Genomic DNA, 18713 nt, shown 5'->3' on the forward strand with positions numbered 1-18713 from the left:
TTAATAAAATTTTTATTGGTTTTTCAACATATAATATAAGACAATACAAACAACAAACACTAACAAACAAACATATAAACATGTATAGTTTCATAAATTTTTCCATGTACCCAATTTCAACGACTTCCCCGTGCCTCCCTTTTCTGCATCCCTGTTTTGAGCTTTTTTTTCAGCAACCCCTGGTCTAAATTACTTATTAATTCCTTTCTTTAACCCCTTTCTTTCCTCTTATCCAATCATTTATTGCTGCAAATCTGTTATGCTTTACCCATGGCATTTTAACACTCAGTAATTTTACAAGAATTTTTAAGATAAAGTTTAAATTTCTTCCAATCTTCTTCCGCCGTCTCTTTCCCTTGGTCACGGATTCTGCTCGTCATCTCTGCTAGTCCCATATACTCGATCACCTTCGTCTGCCACTCTTCCAGTGTGGGTAGTTCTTGTGTCTTCCAATACTTTGCTAGTAGAACTCTTGCTGCTGTTGTAGCATACATAAAAAACGTCCTATCTTTCTTTGACACCAATTGGCCTACCATGCCCAGGAGAAAAGCCTCTGGTTTTTCTCTGGTATGAAAATAATAACATACCTAACTGTCCGCAGTTGCCTAAACCCCACAAAGGAGTGGATACATCGGTCCACTTTAGTTCTCTCAGTTTCTCATTTTCCCCATCTTAAACTCTCTGGAAATGTTTTATTTTTGAACCATTATGAAAGTTTAACTGTATTTTTGTGTCAATTGTGTATTTTTGTGTCAATTTCCCCTAACAAACACCTTTGTAAATTACATACATACTTTTGCAAGACACTGTTCCTAATAAAATGCATATTTGCGTGTCATTTTCACAGTTATATGCATTCTTGTGAACTCTGGCTGGAGAACTGCATCGCGAAATTCCACAAAGCGAGGATTTCAGAGATTGGCTGTGTTTCATTTTGCTTTGGAAAGTGGAAATTTATAATTGCCACCTTTCAATGGGAGCTGGATCAAACGGTCACCGACCATTTTGGATCAGGGGGTACATTTTGAATTTGGAGAGAGCGTGGTGGGAGGAGGTAGTCATAAAATTGCTGGCAGGGGTGTGTGTTCCGAATAGGATTCCTCGCAAGAAAAGGGAAAAGTTGACAGCTATGGTCATTGTGGACAGACATCTTTCAAAGGCTAAATAACCCCATTTCCCCAAACACCAATCCTAAACCAAAGCCTAGACTGCCATCCTGCACCCACTTCCTGGGAATAAGCCCCAGGAAACCCAAAGAGGCCTGTTTCTAAGCCAGACACATATACTGTCATACAGCCAATTAGAAGAAGAAGAGTTTCGGATTTGATATCCCGCCTTTCACTCCCTTTAAGGAGTCTCAAAGCGGCTCACAATCTCCTCCCCCACAACAAACACTCTGTGAGGTGAGTGGGGCTGAGAGACCTCAGAGAAATGTGACTGGCCCAAGGTCACCCAGCAGCTGCAGGTGGAGGAGCGGAGACGCGAACCCGGTTCCCCAGATTACGAGACTACCGCTCTTAACCACTACACCACACTGTCTGTAAATGTACAGTGAATTCTTATGAGTGCCTGGACACCAGGTCCTGCACAGCGAGAGACATGCTTGAACTTCCCAAAGTTCTGAAATTTTACCATTTGGGAAGGGAATTATTTAACACCCATCTCCAGAAAACAACTCTTCTTCTTTTTTTTCATATTTGAAAACAGGAACAGAGAGCATATTTAACCCCCTCCCCCTGTCCCACTTACAACTTGGTACCAAATACTTTTCACTTTTCAATGGAAGCTGCATCAAATCTGTCCTGCATCCCTCATTCCACCTCCTTGTTCCTCAGACCCTTTAATCGCCCATCTGTCTGGTATTTGTAGGGCAGCCCCATGGGAAATCCTATTGAACTGAGTGCGACTTACTTCTGAGTAAACATGCTTCGGCTTGCAGTGTGAAGCTGCCTAGTCTTCACCCAGTTACATGGGAGTAAGCACCATTGAATACCGTGGGATTTACTTATGAGTAGACAGCGCAATTTGACCAAACTGCGGGAGGCAGTGGAAGACAGGCGTGCCTGGCGTGCTCTGGTCCATGGGGTCACAAAGAGTCGGACACAACTAAACGACTAAACAACAACAAGAGACAGCGCAAGGCTCCATTTTCAATTAAGGAATAAACACTCCCAGTGTTTCCTGAGAAATGGCTGGCCACTGAAGCATTGCAATTACAGAATGGAAAGGGGATTGGTGACCTTTTCCTTCAAAATTATAGGAGAGGCTTTGTGCGCCACCATCACCATTTCCTCTGTTTGGTGCAGGAATTTTATTTTCAGGGTAAACAGGAGTCCATTTTTGCTCCTACACACCACTTTTAATTGTTCTCCGATATTTTGAGGGGAGGAAAAGGACAACCAGGGCATTCCAGGATCAAATCAGAAACTGGGATGGCTTATGCAATTCCTGGGCTGTCCCTGGAAAACAGGGGCTCTTTGAGAACATGCATTCTCCCACCTCATGGTCGGACTATCCCTGATTGAGATTTCAGAAGGCTCTCCCTGCTCAGGAGGCCAAGGAAGGCAGAGAAAGCTGCAGGGAAACTATGGGAGTAAACAGCGAAAGCAAAAGCAAAAGCTGTGTACTGTGGACCATTTCTGAGAATTTGCACTGTTAGAAATAACACCCTGCCTTGTGTGGTACACCCCGATAGGCAGGAATTTTTCGTATCAGTCGTATCTATCTTCTGCTCAACCTTAAATGCAAAACAAGATAGCAGTTTCTCTCCTCTTTGCACAACAGCGCAGCAGAGATCTCGCAGTTTCATTTCACATGCTATGTTTTGTTTATGCTGCACGCAAACCTTATTTCACATGCATATATATGGAGTGTGTTAATCCCTCAGACACATACACTCCTCCCTTCCCAGGAAATGCCCAGAGCTTATTGTTAGCCAAGGAGAGCTGAATCCCATCACCGATTTGGGATCTAGATACCAAGGGAATTATACTTTGGATGGTGGGCAATTAAGAGGTGTTAGCCTATGTTAAACTTGTTCTTGGCGACTTGCCCCAACATGTCTGTTTATGTTAATCGGCTATAACCCTCCCCTTTCTGATGTTTTAGTGATGTAGCAATGATGTATTGATGATGGTGTCTGAACTGTATTCTGGGATATGGTGGGAACTCTTAAAAGTCAATGTCGCCCTTTGTTCAGGCTTCACTTGCTGCTGCTGTTGAACCTGTTGCGCAACAATAAAGAACCTAAGTCTACTGACTGATGTTTTGCTCCAAATTGCCTGGCTGGAATTTCCTTCTTTTACTGACCGCATGGACCCTGGGGGACTGGTACCCCGACGAGCTGGGCTGCTGAGTAGTCTCTCAACCCAGAATTTTCTTTAACAGATGGTGCCCCACGTGGGGCTAGTGGTTCTCCTGTGTGGTTTGGCAGGAAATCTTGAATTTTCCAGCATGCACCAGGCAAGCTTAGCCTGGGGAAAGTGTCCTGATCTCAGGCCATGCTGCACAGGCGTAACTAGCTGAAAGCCACAGAGGTAAGCCCCAAGAAAGGGTGGGCAATTTGCTCTTGGGTCATTTAACAGAAAGGAGAGTAGAAAGCTGATTCATAGAATCGTAGAGTTGGAAGAGACACCCCAAAGGTCAAATAGCCCAACCCCCTGCAATGCAGGAATCTCAGCTCAAGCATCCATGACAGATGGCCCTCCGACCTCTGCTTAAAAACCTCCAGGGAAGGAGACCACCTCCCGAGGGAGACTGTTCCATGGTCAAACTGTTCTTACTGTCAGAAGGTTCTTCCTGATGCTTAGTCAGAACCTCCTTTCTCATAACCTGAAGCCATGGGTTTGAGTCCTACCCTCCAGAGAAGGAGGAAACAAGCTTGTTCCCCCTTCCGATATTTGAAGATGGCTCTCCTATCTCCTCTCAGTCTCCTCTTTTCCAGGCTAAACATCCCCAACCTCATCAACTGTTCCTCCCAAGGCTTGGTCTCCAGACCCTTGATCCTCTTGGTCACCCTCCTCTGCACACCTTCCAGCTTGTCAACATCCTTCTTAAATTGTGGCGCCCAGGACTGGACACAGTATTCCAGCTGTGGTCTGGCATCTGGAAAGGAATGGCATCCCGGTAGCAACTGGCTTTCTTCTGTTGAGACGGTCAATCAGTTCCTTCCTCAGCAGACTGCAAGCTTCACATGGGCCCACAGTGTGATGCAGCAGCAAAAAAGGCTAAGGCTGTTCTAGGCTGCCTCCACTGAAGTCTAGTGTCCCAATCAAGGGCAGTAATGAGTCTATGGCACATGGTCTGACTCTGTATAAGGCTGTCTTATACATAGTTCCCATGTTACTCTGGTCTGCTAGGCATTCTGGCGATGCTCAGTGTGCCTCTGAATTCCCCAGCTGCTGAGAATCACAAGTGTGGATGAGGCCATTGTGCTTATGTCTTGCTTGTGAGCTCCCTGTCGGGGCACCTGGTTTCCAGGTCTGTCTTTTGCCTGATCCATCAGCCGGGCTCTTTTGATGCCCTTTTATGGATGAGTAACTGGATGAATCAACTGAGAAGAAAACTCTTTCAGTTTCCACTGCTGAGCGTATGTCAAACTTGCTGTCCCATGCTGTCCCTATGGGTCCCACAGTGGGGCCTCAGCTGCCCTACAGCTGGGGGGGAGGCAGCGGGCCAAAAGCAGGGAGCCTGTGGACACCAAGACTCGTGGCTTGTGCGCTCTGCCGGCCCTGCAGTGACTAGTGCCGCCCGCCATTTTGTCACACACACACACACCCCGTCAGGGTGACACCCAGGGTGAGTCACACCCCCTGCACCCCCCTTTCTACACCCCTGTGTGTGGATCCAGAATTGGCCTCCACAGTCACTTATGGACACACTGTTGAGACCGTGTTCATGGAAGACAATCTTATTCGGCCAAGAGGGAAGGCAAGGGTGATGCCCTCCAAACCACTTATTGGTGAAATCTGTAGGATGTAAAGCTGCAGTCAAGTGCAACATTCTGACAGAGGACTAACAGCCTCCATGTTCTAACCGGTTGCTGTGACAACCAGTTTGTCGGTTGCTGGTAGTTTTGAAAGATAACTGCTCAGTTGCACTCACCTCAGGACCAACTTCCCTCTGGTATTGTAGCCTTATGAGGCTTTGCCCTCGGGTGGGAAAAATATTGCGCCCGGGAAAGGGAAGTGGGAGTCAACAGACACTCAAGGAATAGTTTCGGAAAAAAGGCTTTTTATTTCTACCATCCATGAACTGGTAGAAGGAGCAAGTGTGATAAGTCACAAAAAGCATGCACGAAGTTCACAATCATGTGCACAAGCATATATACCCCTTTCCAGTTCCCTCCTCCTTTCTCCTCCTTCCAGAGTCCTGCCCCATGAGTTCCTCTGAGCATGAACAGAAAGCTGTCTTGGGACTCTTGGGCTCTTGGCGCCCTTCCCAGGAAAGGGGTTTCAGAGTGTTCAGATATGTTTCAATCTCTTGTTCTGGCATGATTCCCAGACAGAAAGCAAGTTGCAATGTGGTTCTTTAGCAAGGCCAGAAGGCATCAGAAAGGCCTGAGAAACAATGGACTGTGTTCCCTACCTTTGGTGCAATCTTTTTAGTTACAGCAAGCGGAATGTTTCTGATGCTTAGCTGCTGAGAAAATGATTTTGAAAAGCTTTAAGAAGCTTTGAGCCTGCTTTGGTGGGGGGTGACTTCGGGCCTAGGTGGGGTCACCTGTCCTCACCTTCCTTCATTCCCCCCTCTTAATCTTTGGACAGCTTTTTTCTTAAAAAGGCTCGTCCCAGGAAGGCACAGGCTGCTCGTCCCTAGAAGGTACAGGCTGGTATACTTGGGCCAGCGCTATAATCTGGGGGCGAAGCAGGCGTGCAGATACCCCCCCCCCTTCTGAAGCCCACATTGCAGCCAGAAAAAGTTCCTGGCGTGGACTCAGGTGCAACGGTTTGGGCTGGGAACGTACGATTGCAGATTGTCACTGGCGCTCTTTGATTTATTGACACAAAGCCAGCCAGTAATTTGGTGATGGAATGATCGAGGCTGTAACTGAGGGTTCATTGCAAGGCCCAGGGAGGAGCGACAGTCCCCTCAGAGCATCTACAGGTGCCAGAGTGCAGACGGTGCTAATCTGTGCCATTCGTGCACAGGGCTATTACCAAGTTGGTGCTGTGGTTCAAAGGGGGCTTTAGTTAAGTTCTGGAGGCTCTGGGTGGAGCTCTGTCAGGTGGCAAGATAATGAAAGGAGGCTGGGGCATAATTTCCCTGATGGAACGTCCCACACAAATACCCTTCTCTGCAGGGGTGGTGTAAGGCTATCCAGGGGCCCTCAACCTTCTATAAAGTTCAGTTATGCAAAAGGAAAAGAAAATGAGAAAATGTCCTCTTTCAATCCATGCTGGATTCTTGAGCCGTGCAAAGTATCAGCGTGATGCAGGAAGCCTGGGTGGTCATCTCACGGGCGTCGGGGCGTCTGGTGGGCGTTGGGCAACTTGGGTCCCTTCCAACAAGGCTGGAGCGTCTGGGCATCTGGGTCCAATCTGGGTCCTCATCACCTGGTTCATAAGGTATTCTGGCAAAAGTCCACCTGTTAAGAGAAGAGATAACAAAGACGGCAGCGATCGCACAGAACAAATTGAAAGATAAGATTTGCACATAAGGTATATTAACTCAAAAGGGTATGCTTGGGAGGAAACTTCGCAAGGGGTTAACAGTTCTGTTCCTTGGGTTAAGTTTTGCCAGCTGAGATTTTTTTTTAAAGTCTTTTTCTCTGCGCACTAATTTTCAGAGCTCTCGTGGCCTGTAAGCCATGTTGCAAATTTCAGTTTTCATCTGCCCAGTTTGCTAGTGTCCAATGTGTTCCCTTGCTTCTGGCAAAGTATCAAATTCCTCAAAGTATCAATTCCTATGGTTTGCTGCAGCTCCTTTTTCAGAAGTTCACAGAAAGCATTCACTTGCTTTTTTTAAAAGAAAGTCATTTCTTCAGGTTAGTATTTGGGGGCAGGGGGGTGTCGGAATCAAGCCTTAGTCAGAGGAATTTGCCACTCTCCAGGCACCCGGCTTGAGTTCCTTGTTGACCTCCCCGTCTGCGACTCCCGGCAAGATCAGGCGAGATCTCAATCGGCGATCCTCCTCTAACGTGAGAAGAACACACCACTCCTCCCCTTCCATCCCCAGGGAGGGGAGAGAGACAGACAGAAATGTATTTACATGCCTTTATTCCTGTCCTTCCAGCAGTACAGAGAAACGTGTCTGCACTCTCTTAACACCAACAGCAGAGAGAGAAAAACTCCTCCCATGTACTTCCAGTACAGGTCATGTGACACTCTGAGCTAACATCCGGTGCTCAGTACACTGAATAGACTGTCCTTTGTTCCCACGGAACAGTCCCAAAACGTCAACATCCTGTTTGGCTTTCCAGCCACCTGGAGCTCGCTGCTGTATTGCTCCTTTTTCGTAACATCCTCCCCCAAAAGAATCAATGCGTGTTGCGGCAAGCAAAGCGTGATCCAGAGAAGAAAACAAACAGTTGTTATACACATAACACTCCCCTGTTGTTACAGTTCCACCCTTGGAACTCCTCGCCACTGGTTTCCCCAGTGTACCTCTCTGGTTGTCTGGCTTCCAAGGAATGAGTCATCTGCATTACCTTGGCTAGCAACTCTCTGTCGTGTCTTTGTCTCTGACTTAGACACAGCTCCAACCTGTCCTCGGTTGTGTTGAACAGCAACACATGCAACAGCTAAGTTAGCAAACTCTTTTGAGTACCTCTTGGGTGGTTCACCCTTTGTAACTCTCTCAGACCTTCGTATGAGGTGCTGATTCTCTCTGCTCACTGGTTCAGTCATAGGACTCTTTGGAGAACCAGTTCCAATGGTAAACAGTGGTTCATCCTTCACCTGTGAGGGTCTATCCATTGTGTGAGATTTCCTCTCAATGACAGTGTCAACTGAGCTCTTCAAGCTATCACTGTCGCTCTCAGTACCACTGTAATCTGTAAAATCATCATCATCATCTGAGTTGTCCTCTGTGGGAAATGTGTGTACTATCGCTCTCTCCTGTTCAGGAGCACTCTCTAGAAATTTTGTGAGAATCACCTGACCAGATTCAGACAAAATTACTCTGTAGAGACCTTTCTCATATCCCACAAAAATGCCTCTGGCATTCTTTACTCCACCTGGAGCTTCTGTCCTCACATGAGACCCAAAAACCTTGAAATGGGCAACAGAAGGTTTTCTATGGAACAGTTTCTCAAAAGGAGAACTTCCCAACTCTTTTGAAACCTTTCTCAACCACGTATAACAATACGACATTAGCGACTCCGCCCAGAACTCATGTGGCAGATGTGAACTAAGCAATTGCGCATTCATCCCCTTTTGCAATTCTTTGTTCACCCGTACACAGACACCCCTGTTCCACGCTTCCGCTGAAACAGCAACCTTGTGTCTTATCCCTTTCTTCTGCAGGAACTCCTGAAAATCCTGTAAAAGAAAAATCTGCTTCTCATCTGTGAAAAGACAATCAATGTTAGCATCATGCATATTTTCAACATTGTCACAAAACTCCTGAAACCTTTCTAAGGCTTGTTGAGGTTTCTGTAACACATAAACCCAGACATAGTTAGAGAAATGATCCACACACACAAGATAATATCTTGCATTGCCTCTAGATGGTTCTAGAGGACCAATCACATCAGCATACACCCGCTGAAACGCTCTGTCGACCCCGGTCACCTTCTTGGTTTTGGTCACACCTGCGAGAGAAATTAGGTTAGACTCAGATGAATTACATTCCATGTAATCACTTTGTTCATAAGTCAACAAATACAGTCCATCTTTCTCTCTGGCAGAAAGATACAACTCTCTATCTTTTAAGATCTTGCAGCTCTCAGCATCATAGGACAGTTTCAGTCCTTTCTTTGCAATCTGCGAAACACTCAGCAGATTGAACTTCAATTCAGGAACCAAGTAAACATTGTTTATAGTCAGGTTCAGACTCTTAAGATACACAGCCCCTATCCCGGTCGCTTCCAGCTCCTGACCGTTGGCCTGTTTCACAGCCTTCTGGGGTTTTGTGGCTGAACTGGAAATCCAGACAGTGTGAGGTTCGGGGTAGCTGGTTGGCGAGAATTTTTACAAATTACCTAAAAAGACAACAAAATGGTCTGAACTCCTTGGCAGGTTTTGAATAAGCATCCAAATATTTATTAGTTGAACACACGATAGATAAGGCAAGGATATGTACAATTTTATAACATGCAGAGAACAATATGTGTAAAGAAATCAGGGGGGAGGGGGGAAGGGGGGAAATAATGTAATTGATTATGTGGATTAATGATTTGTTATGTAGAAATTGTTTAATAAAAATACTGTTTTTAAAAAATAAAGTAAACCTTCCCACAAAATCAACCCCCACAGTGTTCAGCTTACGTTTAAGCCAACAGCCTATGGAAAGGCTATCAGATGGAATACAGAATAGCAGGAAAAGTGAATTGGGTGACAGTGAGAACGGAAGGAAACCAGGAGAAATATACTGTAGCAGGGCTGTGCCACAACACTCAATACACCTTTTGATAAGCTGCCATGACGAAACCAGGTCTCAGTCAGAGGAGTGAGGAGATCAGTGTAAACACACTCTCCCCCCCCCCCCAAGTTCTTCCGGGGTCCTTGAAAAGGTAACTCAGGAGCATTTGTCAATCTGTGTTACCAATGAGAGGAAGCAGGAGAAAGGAGGAGTCATGTCAACTTATTGAGAGGGGAGAGGGGAAAGGAAATCTGCCCAAATGGAAATGAGAAGCATCAGGTGTGCAACAGATACCAGGTGTCCGCTGCTGAGGCAGAAAGAGCTAAGTGATCTCAGAAAGGGCAGAAAAGGATGTTCCAGCTGCCTTGGAGCCTGGCCTCATAGACCAGCAGCTGCCAATATGTTTCCCAGGGGCACAATTGTGCCCTCGACACCTTCCCCTGGTGCACACACACAGCCACTGAACTCCCCATGCCCACTGCCAGGGCCTGAGAGGGTTTTAGAGGCTCCAAGCATTTAAAAGATGTTGGTGCCCCCATATATATCTAATTCAACATATGAAGAATAAGTTCATATTGATGGCCACCAACATGGATGACTTTAAAACAGGATTCTTGATTTATTTACAGCACACTGGGCTTGTCCACTCTTCCTCAATCCCGTCCCTAGAAAACACCGGTCTGAGTGGTTTCCCCCCTTTTCACACTCCTCTGCGATGGAACACCCCCTCTTCTGCTCCAAATCAGAGCAAACATCAATTCCTGGGAAATACAATTGACATTTGCTCCAACTGAGCTCCAAGGAGAGGGTTTCCTGTGGAGAGGCAGAAAAACAAGAGGAAGTGTGGATAAGCCACAGAATTCAAAATGTTAAACCCGGCTTAGGCTTAAGGAGGTTGAGAAGGGAAGGGGGAATGAAGATCGTGAAATAGTGCCACACAGAGGACGTGCAATAATGATGGGAGAACGCAAATTATCCTGCTGTGTTTATTGATGATACTGCTTCCGTTTACATTGGAGGATGAGATCTTCCTGCTCCTCTTTTGCCTTCTTTGGCAGCTTCTCCGGATTTTAGGGCAAAGAGGGGACAAAGGATGCTCAGGGGAGAAGTAGACGCCTGTTGGAAACAAACCCGGGGTAAGTGATTGGTGTGGAGTCAAGAGAAAGGGAGAAAGATGTCAAGGAGGAGATGGGCGGGGAGTTCTCAAATAAGCAAAAATTTACCCCCCTCCCTTAAGCCCATGGAAGGAACCTCAAATGTCATCTGGCCCAACCCTCCTGCAACTTCTCAATAGGGAGCCCCCCCCCCAGACTCTGCTTAAAAACCTCTAATAGAAATAGAAATAGCATTCTTGTGGAGATTAAATAAAGGGGGGGGAGAACCACTTGTGCCACCTTGAGCCCCACGGATATAAAGGTGGGATATAAATGCATTAAATTAATAAATTCTTCCCCAGGACCACAAAGTTCTTCCTAATGTTTGGTCTAAATCCCTTTTCCTTGTACTTTCAAGCTGCTTGTTCAGCTCTTACCCTCTGGAGCAACTGAAAACAGCCCTGTTCCATCCTCCTTTTCCAAGTTTGAATTTGTCTACAATGTAAGTCATCAGCAATTGGAAAAGACAGGGGCCCCATTCTCATTCTCTGCACCCTACCTCCACCACCTGATGTTTCAATTTCTTCTTCTTCTGCCCTTCAGGGATTCCTCCAGCATTCATTTCATCCTCCACTGGTTCCCCTGCTGCTGTCTGCTTTGAAGTCTCCCCAGGATTCCTTCCATCTGACCTCAGTGACATCTCCATCAGACACGGCTTGAGATACGGCTGGTCCCCGTTCTCCTGAACCACCTTCTCAATCAGAGACAGCAGCTCTTCCGCCTGGCTGGCCCTTTCCTCTCCCGTCCCTTTGTTGTTGAAAGCGCAGCAACGGCCCTTGCATTTTCTCACCAAATCCTGAAGAGGTCGGTTTCCAGATAGCTCTATGTACTCCTCTAGGCTTTCTTTCTCTAGGTCTTCTTTGCGGGTGAACAAGACGATCATGTACTTTGTGGCCTCTGGGCCAAAGACCTCCTCCACCCTCTTGGCGGCCACAGCATCTTCCTCGGTGAAACGACCGGCCTGCGTCACAAACACCAGGGCGTGGGGACCTGGCTCACAGAGAGAGAGGCACTTCTGGACTTCAGGAATATCATGCTCTGTTTGAGGATGAGCATCAAAAATGGCTGGAGTGTCAATGACTAATACTTGTTTTCCCTTCCACTTCTCTGCTCGGACCTCTCTGCTGCATGTCTGGGTCAATGGCTTCGGGGAGAGTTTGGACTCAAAGGTCTTCTTCTCCCCCAGAAGGGTGTTTCCTGTGGCACTTCTCCCTCCTCCCGTCTTCCCAACAAGGAGGACCCGCAGTTCGGAATCCTTGTGGGAGAGACTCAGGTTCCCAGGCTCTGTTGGGAAAGAATAAGGAATGTTCCTATTAATCACACTTCCCTTTCCTCCATGCTTCCCAGGCACAGTCCTCAGGTTATAGCTCTGTGTCCAATGACCTGGTCTTGGTTTCCCCAAGAAAACCTGCTCTTTAAAGCTGAATCAGAGCAAATGTCAATCCTTGGGAAACCTGAATTGACATTACAAGTTGCAGTGAAGGAGATTCCAACTAAAGAGCAGGAAAAACTTTCTGAGGGCAAGAGCTGCTTGACAGTGGAACGGTCTCCCTTGGGAGGTGAGGGGCTCTCCTTCCTTGGAGGTTTGTAAGCAGAGCTTGGATGGCCGTCTGTCATGGATGCTTGAGGTGAGATTCCTGCATTGCCGGGGGTTGGACTAGATGGCACTGGGGCTCTCTTCCAATTCTATGATTCTATGGCATTTGCTTTGATTCAGCTTTAGACAGTCGGTTGTTGTGAGGAAACCTCACAGCAAAAACCAACCAACAAACAAATGAACATTCTCAAACACAGAGTTTCAAATCATGGATGTGTGCCTGGAATGTGGTGGGTAAAATGTAAGTGTGGATAATCTCTTAGTGTCAACTGAAACAACATTCAGGCCTGCCTGAATCTTTCTGGTCCCCATTTAAGGTGTTATCCAGGGCTCTCAAGGCCAAACTGACCTGGGGCCAAGGGAGCTTCTCTCACTCCATCATTCACCCCAGATCCTCCTGGGATTGGCAGGGGGCTCCTTTCTTCCTGTCCTATTGGTTGGGGAGGATCAGGGTGCCCCAGTGATGTGGTGTGGCCAGGCCTTCCCAGTAGTGTGGACGTGGTTGTGGAGTCTCTTTCCCTGGTGATCCAATTCAAACTTTCTGAAACAATATTCAAGCCAAAACAACCATCCATTGAAATCCACATTTCTCTGAATTTATTAGTGCAGTTTTCCAGCCAAGTAAGGTGTACTAAAATGCATATACTAGAGTATATGTTGAAATGTGAAGAGCTGTGCTTAATAATTGGGGAAAGTGAGAAGGAGAGAGAAGTCAAAACTTAAGAGATTCTCCCATATGTAGCCAAGAGAAAGAACACAGATGTCCACCTGCCTATGTCCTGGCTAGCACTGACTCCACTCTGGACATTATGAAACGGGGTCTGAAGGGGATTCTAAGCACATTCAGCCAAACACAATTAGAAGCCACCCCACAACCAGGAGCCCCAATGACCCAGAATTTCCCACCATTGGGATGCTGGGCACATGGTATGCATGTGCGAATCAAATGCCTGCATAGGTCTCATGTGCTGAATTGCATAAAGCAAGCAAACCCTTGCACCCATCTCCATAATTTGCAAAATGTTAGCAGGTTACAGAACCACCCCCTTCTAGGTGCAGGATTCTGCTCCCCTTTGGGCTCTTCCTTGTACAAAGAAGAAGAGCAGGTATTTGGTGGGTCTCTTTAAGGAAGGACTACCCCGGGAAACTCAACCTAGGGAGGTCTCTAATTGCTTCAGAAACATAATTTGATTCTACCTTCAGGGAATTCATTTGGTCCTCCTTTGTCTGTGTCCATTGCTTCTTCCTCTGGTTTCATTTCAGCTGCACTCCTTGTCGATCCTCTTGGAAACTGCTGAAGGAAAGGCTTGTTCTGGTTGTCCATCATCATCTGCTCAATTTTCACCAGCAGCTCCTTCACTTGCAGCTCCTGCTCATCTCTTGTTGCTCTGTTGTTGAAAGCGCAGCAACGGTCCTGGCATTTCCTCACCAAATCCTGCAGGGCTCTGTTTCCAGACAGCCCTATGTACTCCTCCAAGGTTTCCACATCTAACTCTTCTTTGTGGGTGAACAAGACGATCATGTACTTTGTGGCCTCTGGGCCAAAGACCTCCTCCACCCTCTTGGCGGCCACAGCATCTTCCTCGGTGAAACGACTGGCCTGCGTCACAAACACCAGGGCGTGGGGACCTGGCTCACAGAGAGAGAGGCACTTCTGGACTTCAGGAATATCATGCTCTGTTTGAGGATGAGCATCAAAAATGGCTGGAGTGTCAATGACTAATACTTGTTTTCCCTTCCACCTCTCTGCTCGGACCTCTCTGCTGTAAGTCTCAGTCACTGGCTTTGAGGAGAGTTTGGACTCAAACTTCTTTTCGCCCAAAATGGTGTTTCCTGTGGCACTTCTCCCTCCTCCCATCTTCCCAACAAGAACAATCCGTAGATCTTCATTGAGATTTTTGGTTCTGCTCTCCTGTGCCTTGGTAGTCTCTGGGAAGGAATTAGGAAGATGTCTGGGCATCCAGGACCGAACTTGTGGGATGTAACATCACAAAAGCAGTCAAACACAACATTTCCTGGTTGCCTAGAGTGGACACACAGGGGATGTTGCTCCAGCCAGGAGGACTTCCTGTCACACCTGAACTGAAGCATCCTCCCCTTGCATGTGACCAGGTAGATGGGCGTGACCCTGGGAGACCCCATAAAAGGGCCGGTCATGCAGCCATCTTCCCTTTTCGCTTTTTCACCTTGTTCCATCTTGATGCCCTTTTGCTGTGTGCTGGCCCTCAGTCAGCAGCACATGGGCTCATCCCTCACTAGAGGATGAACCCTCACCTTTCCCTGTAGCTAAAAGCAAAAGCCTGCCTTCAGGATCATACTGTGAACTGAATGTGAGTAAATCTTATCATTACTTTCTAAAAGAAGACTGTTGTGCCATTATTGTTCTTAAGAGGGAACAAAGGGTGTTTACCAGGAACAATCCAATCTGGACAAGCCAGACTGGATTGCTTAACTCAAATGGTTCTGACGAATCCATCAACTCACTTCCTGCAATGTGCAAGGGAATGTGCTCTGCTACTAGCTCGCTAGCATGAGTGAGGAAGGATAATATTTAATCACTATATCCTCTCCTAGTATCCACAACATTCCCACAGAATTGTTGCCTGGGAATTCACCTCCAAATTGCCACCATGCACTGCAACAATTCCCCTAAGCACCTGGGGTCACCTCACCCTTCCAACTGTGGCCCACGAATGGTCCAACCTTCACCATTCCCTTCATGTGGTTCTTTCAGAGGAGGGTCAGGAGAAGGGAGAGACTTACCTCTAACTTCCTCTCTCCATTCATCCATTGTCCAGGCAGAATGCTGAGCCGGAAGAGAACCAGAAAAAGAAGTTCATTAGCTCCTGCTTTGCCCAAACTCCTCTCCATCACCAGAGGAAGCTTATGATGGAAACACAACCCTGAAAGAACCTCAAAGCACCATATTCTGCCCCTGCAGATTTGGGATTCAATTACTAGGGAGGCAGTTGATGACTTTTTTACATGCATTGGTCCTAAATTAGGTTTGCTAATTTTTCCTGTTGATAATTTCATTGTTCTATCTTTTTGGATTTGAGGGTGTGTGGGTTTTACCACCAACAGGTGTATAAGCATTAATAAACAAACATGCCTAACACTTTGTCCTTCACAATCTCTTCAAGAACCTTCCCACCCTCTGCATTTGGGGGGGGAAAGCACCCGGATATTCCCTTCCTCCACCCAGAGCTTCATCTCCCCCCCCTTACCTGCTTCTGCCTTGGGGGTCCCTGGCAGCCTGGCCTGATATCCTCCCTTCTGCAGCTCCCAGGCAGGTGGGCTGGTTTGGGGAGGGCCCTGAACAGCTGCAGCCACTCAGGATGATGGTCTGTAGACTCCTTGGGGCCTAGTCCTGATGAAAATACCCTCCAGAGATGACCACCTCTTAAAGGCAGCTGCTTTTCAGTGGGGAGGGGGCTGATGCCAACCAGTTCCCTCCCCCCCTCCAGCCAGTGGACTCTCTCCCACTTGCTTCCTTCTGCTGCTGCTGCATGTCGCCATTCCAGCCCCCCTACGTGGAACCTCCCCACACTGGAGAAGCCACTGTCTGCCAGTGTGGACAATACTAATCTAAATGCACCAGTCAGTCTGGTTCAGTACAAAACAGCTTCCTTTTTTTCTCCATGTGAATTGGGGCAGGGGGCACAGCTCAGCAGCTGAGCATCTGGTTTGCATAGAGATGGTCTTGGGTTCAACCGCTGGCATCTCTGGGGGGGGGGGCATGGCTGAGCCAGGTGACATCTCCTTGCAAAGGGAGCTTCGGATGTTCCTAAGACAAGAAAGGAAACGGTACCTTCTTTGTGATGCCTCTGGAGCTTGAAGAAGACTCTCGTGTTCGATGGTCCCTCTGCTCTGCAGTTTCTTCTCTCCCTCTCTGTCGATGGCCGACTCTGTTCTGAGCTGAATAAAATGGAGATGGCAAGGATGAGCTCCACCCACCCACCCCAAAAGCATTCATGGCTAGCAGCCAGATCATGTTCTGAGAAGCCAAAACAGCTTCCCAGAATTGCATTTCTGTTTCTATTGGCTACAGGAGAGGACAAAACTGCCCTCTGGGAGGATAATTTCAGAGGAGCTGCATTTGGTCTCCTGCAGTTCTGGGAGAAGCACCCAAGAGGAGCAGCAGAAGGAGGAGGAGGAGACCCACACGGAGGGAGACCCGCACAGAGAAAGACCCATGCGGAGGGAGACCTGCACCTCAGACGGACCACAGGTTGGTATTTGGGAGCAGGGAGCAGCAGCCACAAGGTCTGACTTTAAGCCTTCTGTATCTCAACCTGCCTCAGAAATGCTCAAGGTCTGCTTTGTTTGACCTGTTGCTAGAGGCTGAGTTAGAGCTCTTGGGTCATTCCACGCCAAACAACCTGATTTTAATACTCGACCGTGCTCTCATGACTCAGATTTCCTTCAAAAAAATTTTTTGTGTAGATACCTATGAGATAACCTCAAATTAATTTCTAAAGTTTTTTTGGTCCAAAATTGGACATGGGAGAATTTTTTGAAAATTTCAATTTTCATGTGATTTAGGCTAATGCAATTTCTTGCAGAAGTGTTTTACACCAAAAAATGAACAAGGGGTCTGAGAAGCATTTTATTATTATATAATCAATAAAACTTAATTTTTAAAACCTATCAGATGACACTGTAACATAAGAGGTTACAATTTTAACTATTCTCATGAATGTGAGGGTTATTTCAGGTTCAAAGAGACATTAAACCTGTCCAAAGAAGTAATTTGTTTTGTAAAAAATTTACTTCAAAATCAATTTATTTTATAACCACAAAAAGCACCCTCCTTATTCTTATAACAAGTACATGGTTAGCCCATTCTACAACAAAAGTATGATACATGTGTTAGTTGTGGTTTGCGCACTATGGCTTATTGAACCTACCGGGAATAAAATGACCAAAATTCACTTTGAATAGTCTGTGACCCTCTTCTGTGGCACTTAATACCATTTTTATACCTTATTTTGAAAGAGACCACAATTATCTTTATTTTGATACCAAAATAAGCCCAATCGGTTGAAAAATAAGCAAAACAGGAGTTTTTCCTACACTGACGCAGAAATTGCATTAGCCTAAATTGCCTGAAAATCAAAAATTTCAAAAAATTCTCCTGCACCCAATTTTGGACCAAAAAACCTTTAAAAATTAATATGAGGTTATCTCAACATAAAACACATAAAAACTTTTTGAAGAAAATCTGAGTCGTGAAGCTCTTGGAAGCAAAACTTTGGCTTGCGTGTATAATAATGAATCTTTTCCTTTTGATTAAATTAGCAGTTAAAGGAGTCCCTCCATGGTGGATTGAGCCTGACAATCTGCAGGAACATCCCTCTGGGTTTTAAAGCTTATTTTTAAAAGAACATTTCCCTTTCCCTTTTTTCCCCTGCCAGAATTGCCTGAAATTTGCAGACATGGAGACTGACAAATCCCAAAATTAGAGCTGTAGTGTATCCTTTGCCATTTGGGGGGGGGGTGGTACAAAAAGAAAAAGAAAAAATCAGTAGGGGAGAGGAATGGAAATGACTTCTTCTGCCCCACACCAGGGATTTTTCGGCACACAGCTTCTCCCTGCAAGAATGAAATCTCTCCATTGAACTGGATAGAGAAAGGAGAGGCAGAGGAAAGAGAAAGGGTCCCTCTGAAAAATCAATCCTTCGTTGGCATCTCTTCCCAAATCACTGAATTCAGGGATCAAGACCTCGGCTCGCCGGTCAAAGTGAACTCTCCCCCTTCCCTCCTCTGTTCTCTCCAGCCCATCCGCACTCAGACTCAGAGCAAGGGAATCTTTCGCCATGAGGGAGAATCAGCTCAGCCGAGACTTCCGGGTTAGCGCCATCGCCTAATGGCGGATTCCCTCCGAGCTCCGGAGGGAATCGGCTCAGCAGGGGTCGGGTTCTGCCGCGGTGGCGACGCGGGGACCCTCAGAAACCACAGGCGCTGAAGCCTGTGGACCTGGTGACTCGGCGGGCACCATTTGCGCCCCCCGACCTGCAAAGGAGCCTTTTTAAAGGCTCTGGAACGGGGGACGGGAGTGGCATGGTGCTGTGAGTCGACCGCTTCCCCTGCTGAGTGAAGCCGCATGCCATGGACGGAGAGCGCTGACTTCTTTCTCTGAACATTTGGATTAAAAGCAACAACCCGTGAGTAACACGGAAATTGGACTTAAAAGGGAAATTTTATTTGGGAATTAGGCACGACCGGGTAAGGTGTAAAGAGGAAGTCCGCGTACCCGCCTTGTAAACATCGTAAAGCAAGGATTTTATTACTAAGGTTGTGAGAATACCTTTCTTCTTTGTGGAGAAAAGCAATTAACTCTACGTTGGGGCAATTTAAGTGATTGTGCTGGAGGATAAGAGCTAACATTGAGAACGGAATTCACCCCTCCCCCAAGACCCGGGAGCGATCGGTGAGAG

The 18713-nt window shown here is 46.7% G+C and overlaps 2 protein-coding genes across 5 annotated transcripts in view; one reads left to right on the top strand and one right to left on the bottom strand.

The window, feature by feature from the left end:
• The window catches only part of LOC128424282 (stonustoxin subunit alpha-like), a 147078-nt gene that overhangs the window by 50494 nt on the left and 77871 nt on the right, over positions 1 to 18713 (top strand). The gene's annotated exons all lie outside the window — the stretch shown is intronic.
• Positions 10495 to 16454, bottom strand: LOC128424290 (GTPase IMAP family member 8-like). Of its 2 annotated transcripts, XM_053410306.1 has the most exons (6): positions 16085 to 16454; positions 15037 to 15079; positions 13471 to 14202; positions 12623 to 12814; positions 11176 to 11960; positions 10495 to 10638 (listed from the first exon to the last, which is right to left on the bottom strand). In XM_053410306.1, exons 1-6 carry the CDS (start codon positions 16301 to 16303, stop codon positions 10531 to 10533), a joined length of 2079 nt encoding a protein of 692 aa, XP_053266281.1. In that variant the 5' UTR covers positions 16304 to 16454; the 3' UTR covers positions 10495 to 10530. The 2 variants fall into 2 exon arrangements, with proteins under 2 accessions (XP_053266281.1, XP_053266280.1); XM_053410305.1 differs by lacking the exon at positions 12623 to 12814 and having other exon boundaries at positions 10495 to 11960.

Source organism: Podarcis raffonei, chromosome 12 (assembly GCF_027172205.1).
Source record: "Podarcis raffonei isolate rPodRaf1 chromosome 12, rPodRaf1.pri, whole genome shotgun sequence".
In the NCBI taxonomy this organism is placed as follows: domain Eukaryota; kingdom Metazoa; phylum Chordata; class Lepidosauria; order Squamata; family Lacertidae; genus Podarcis; species Podarcis raffonei.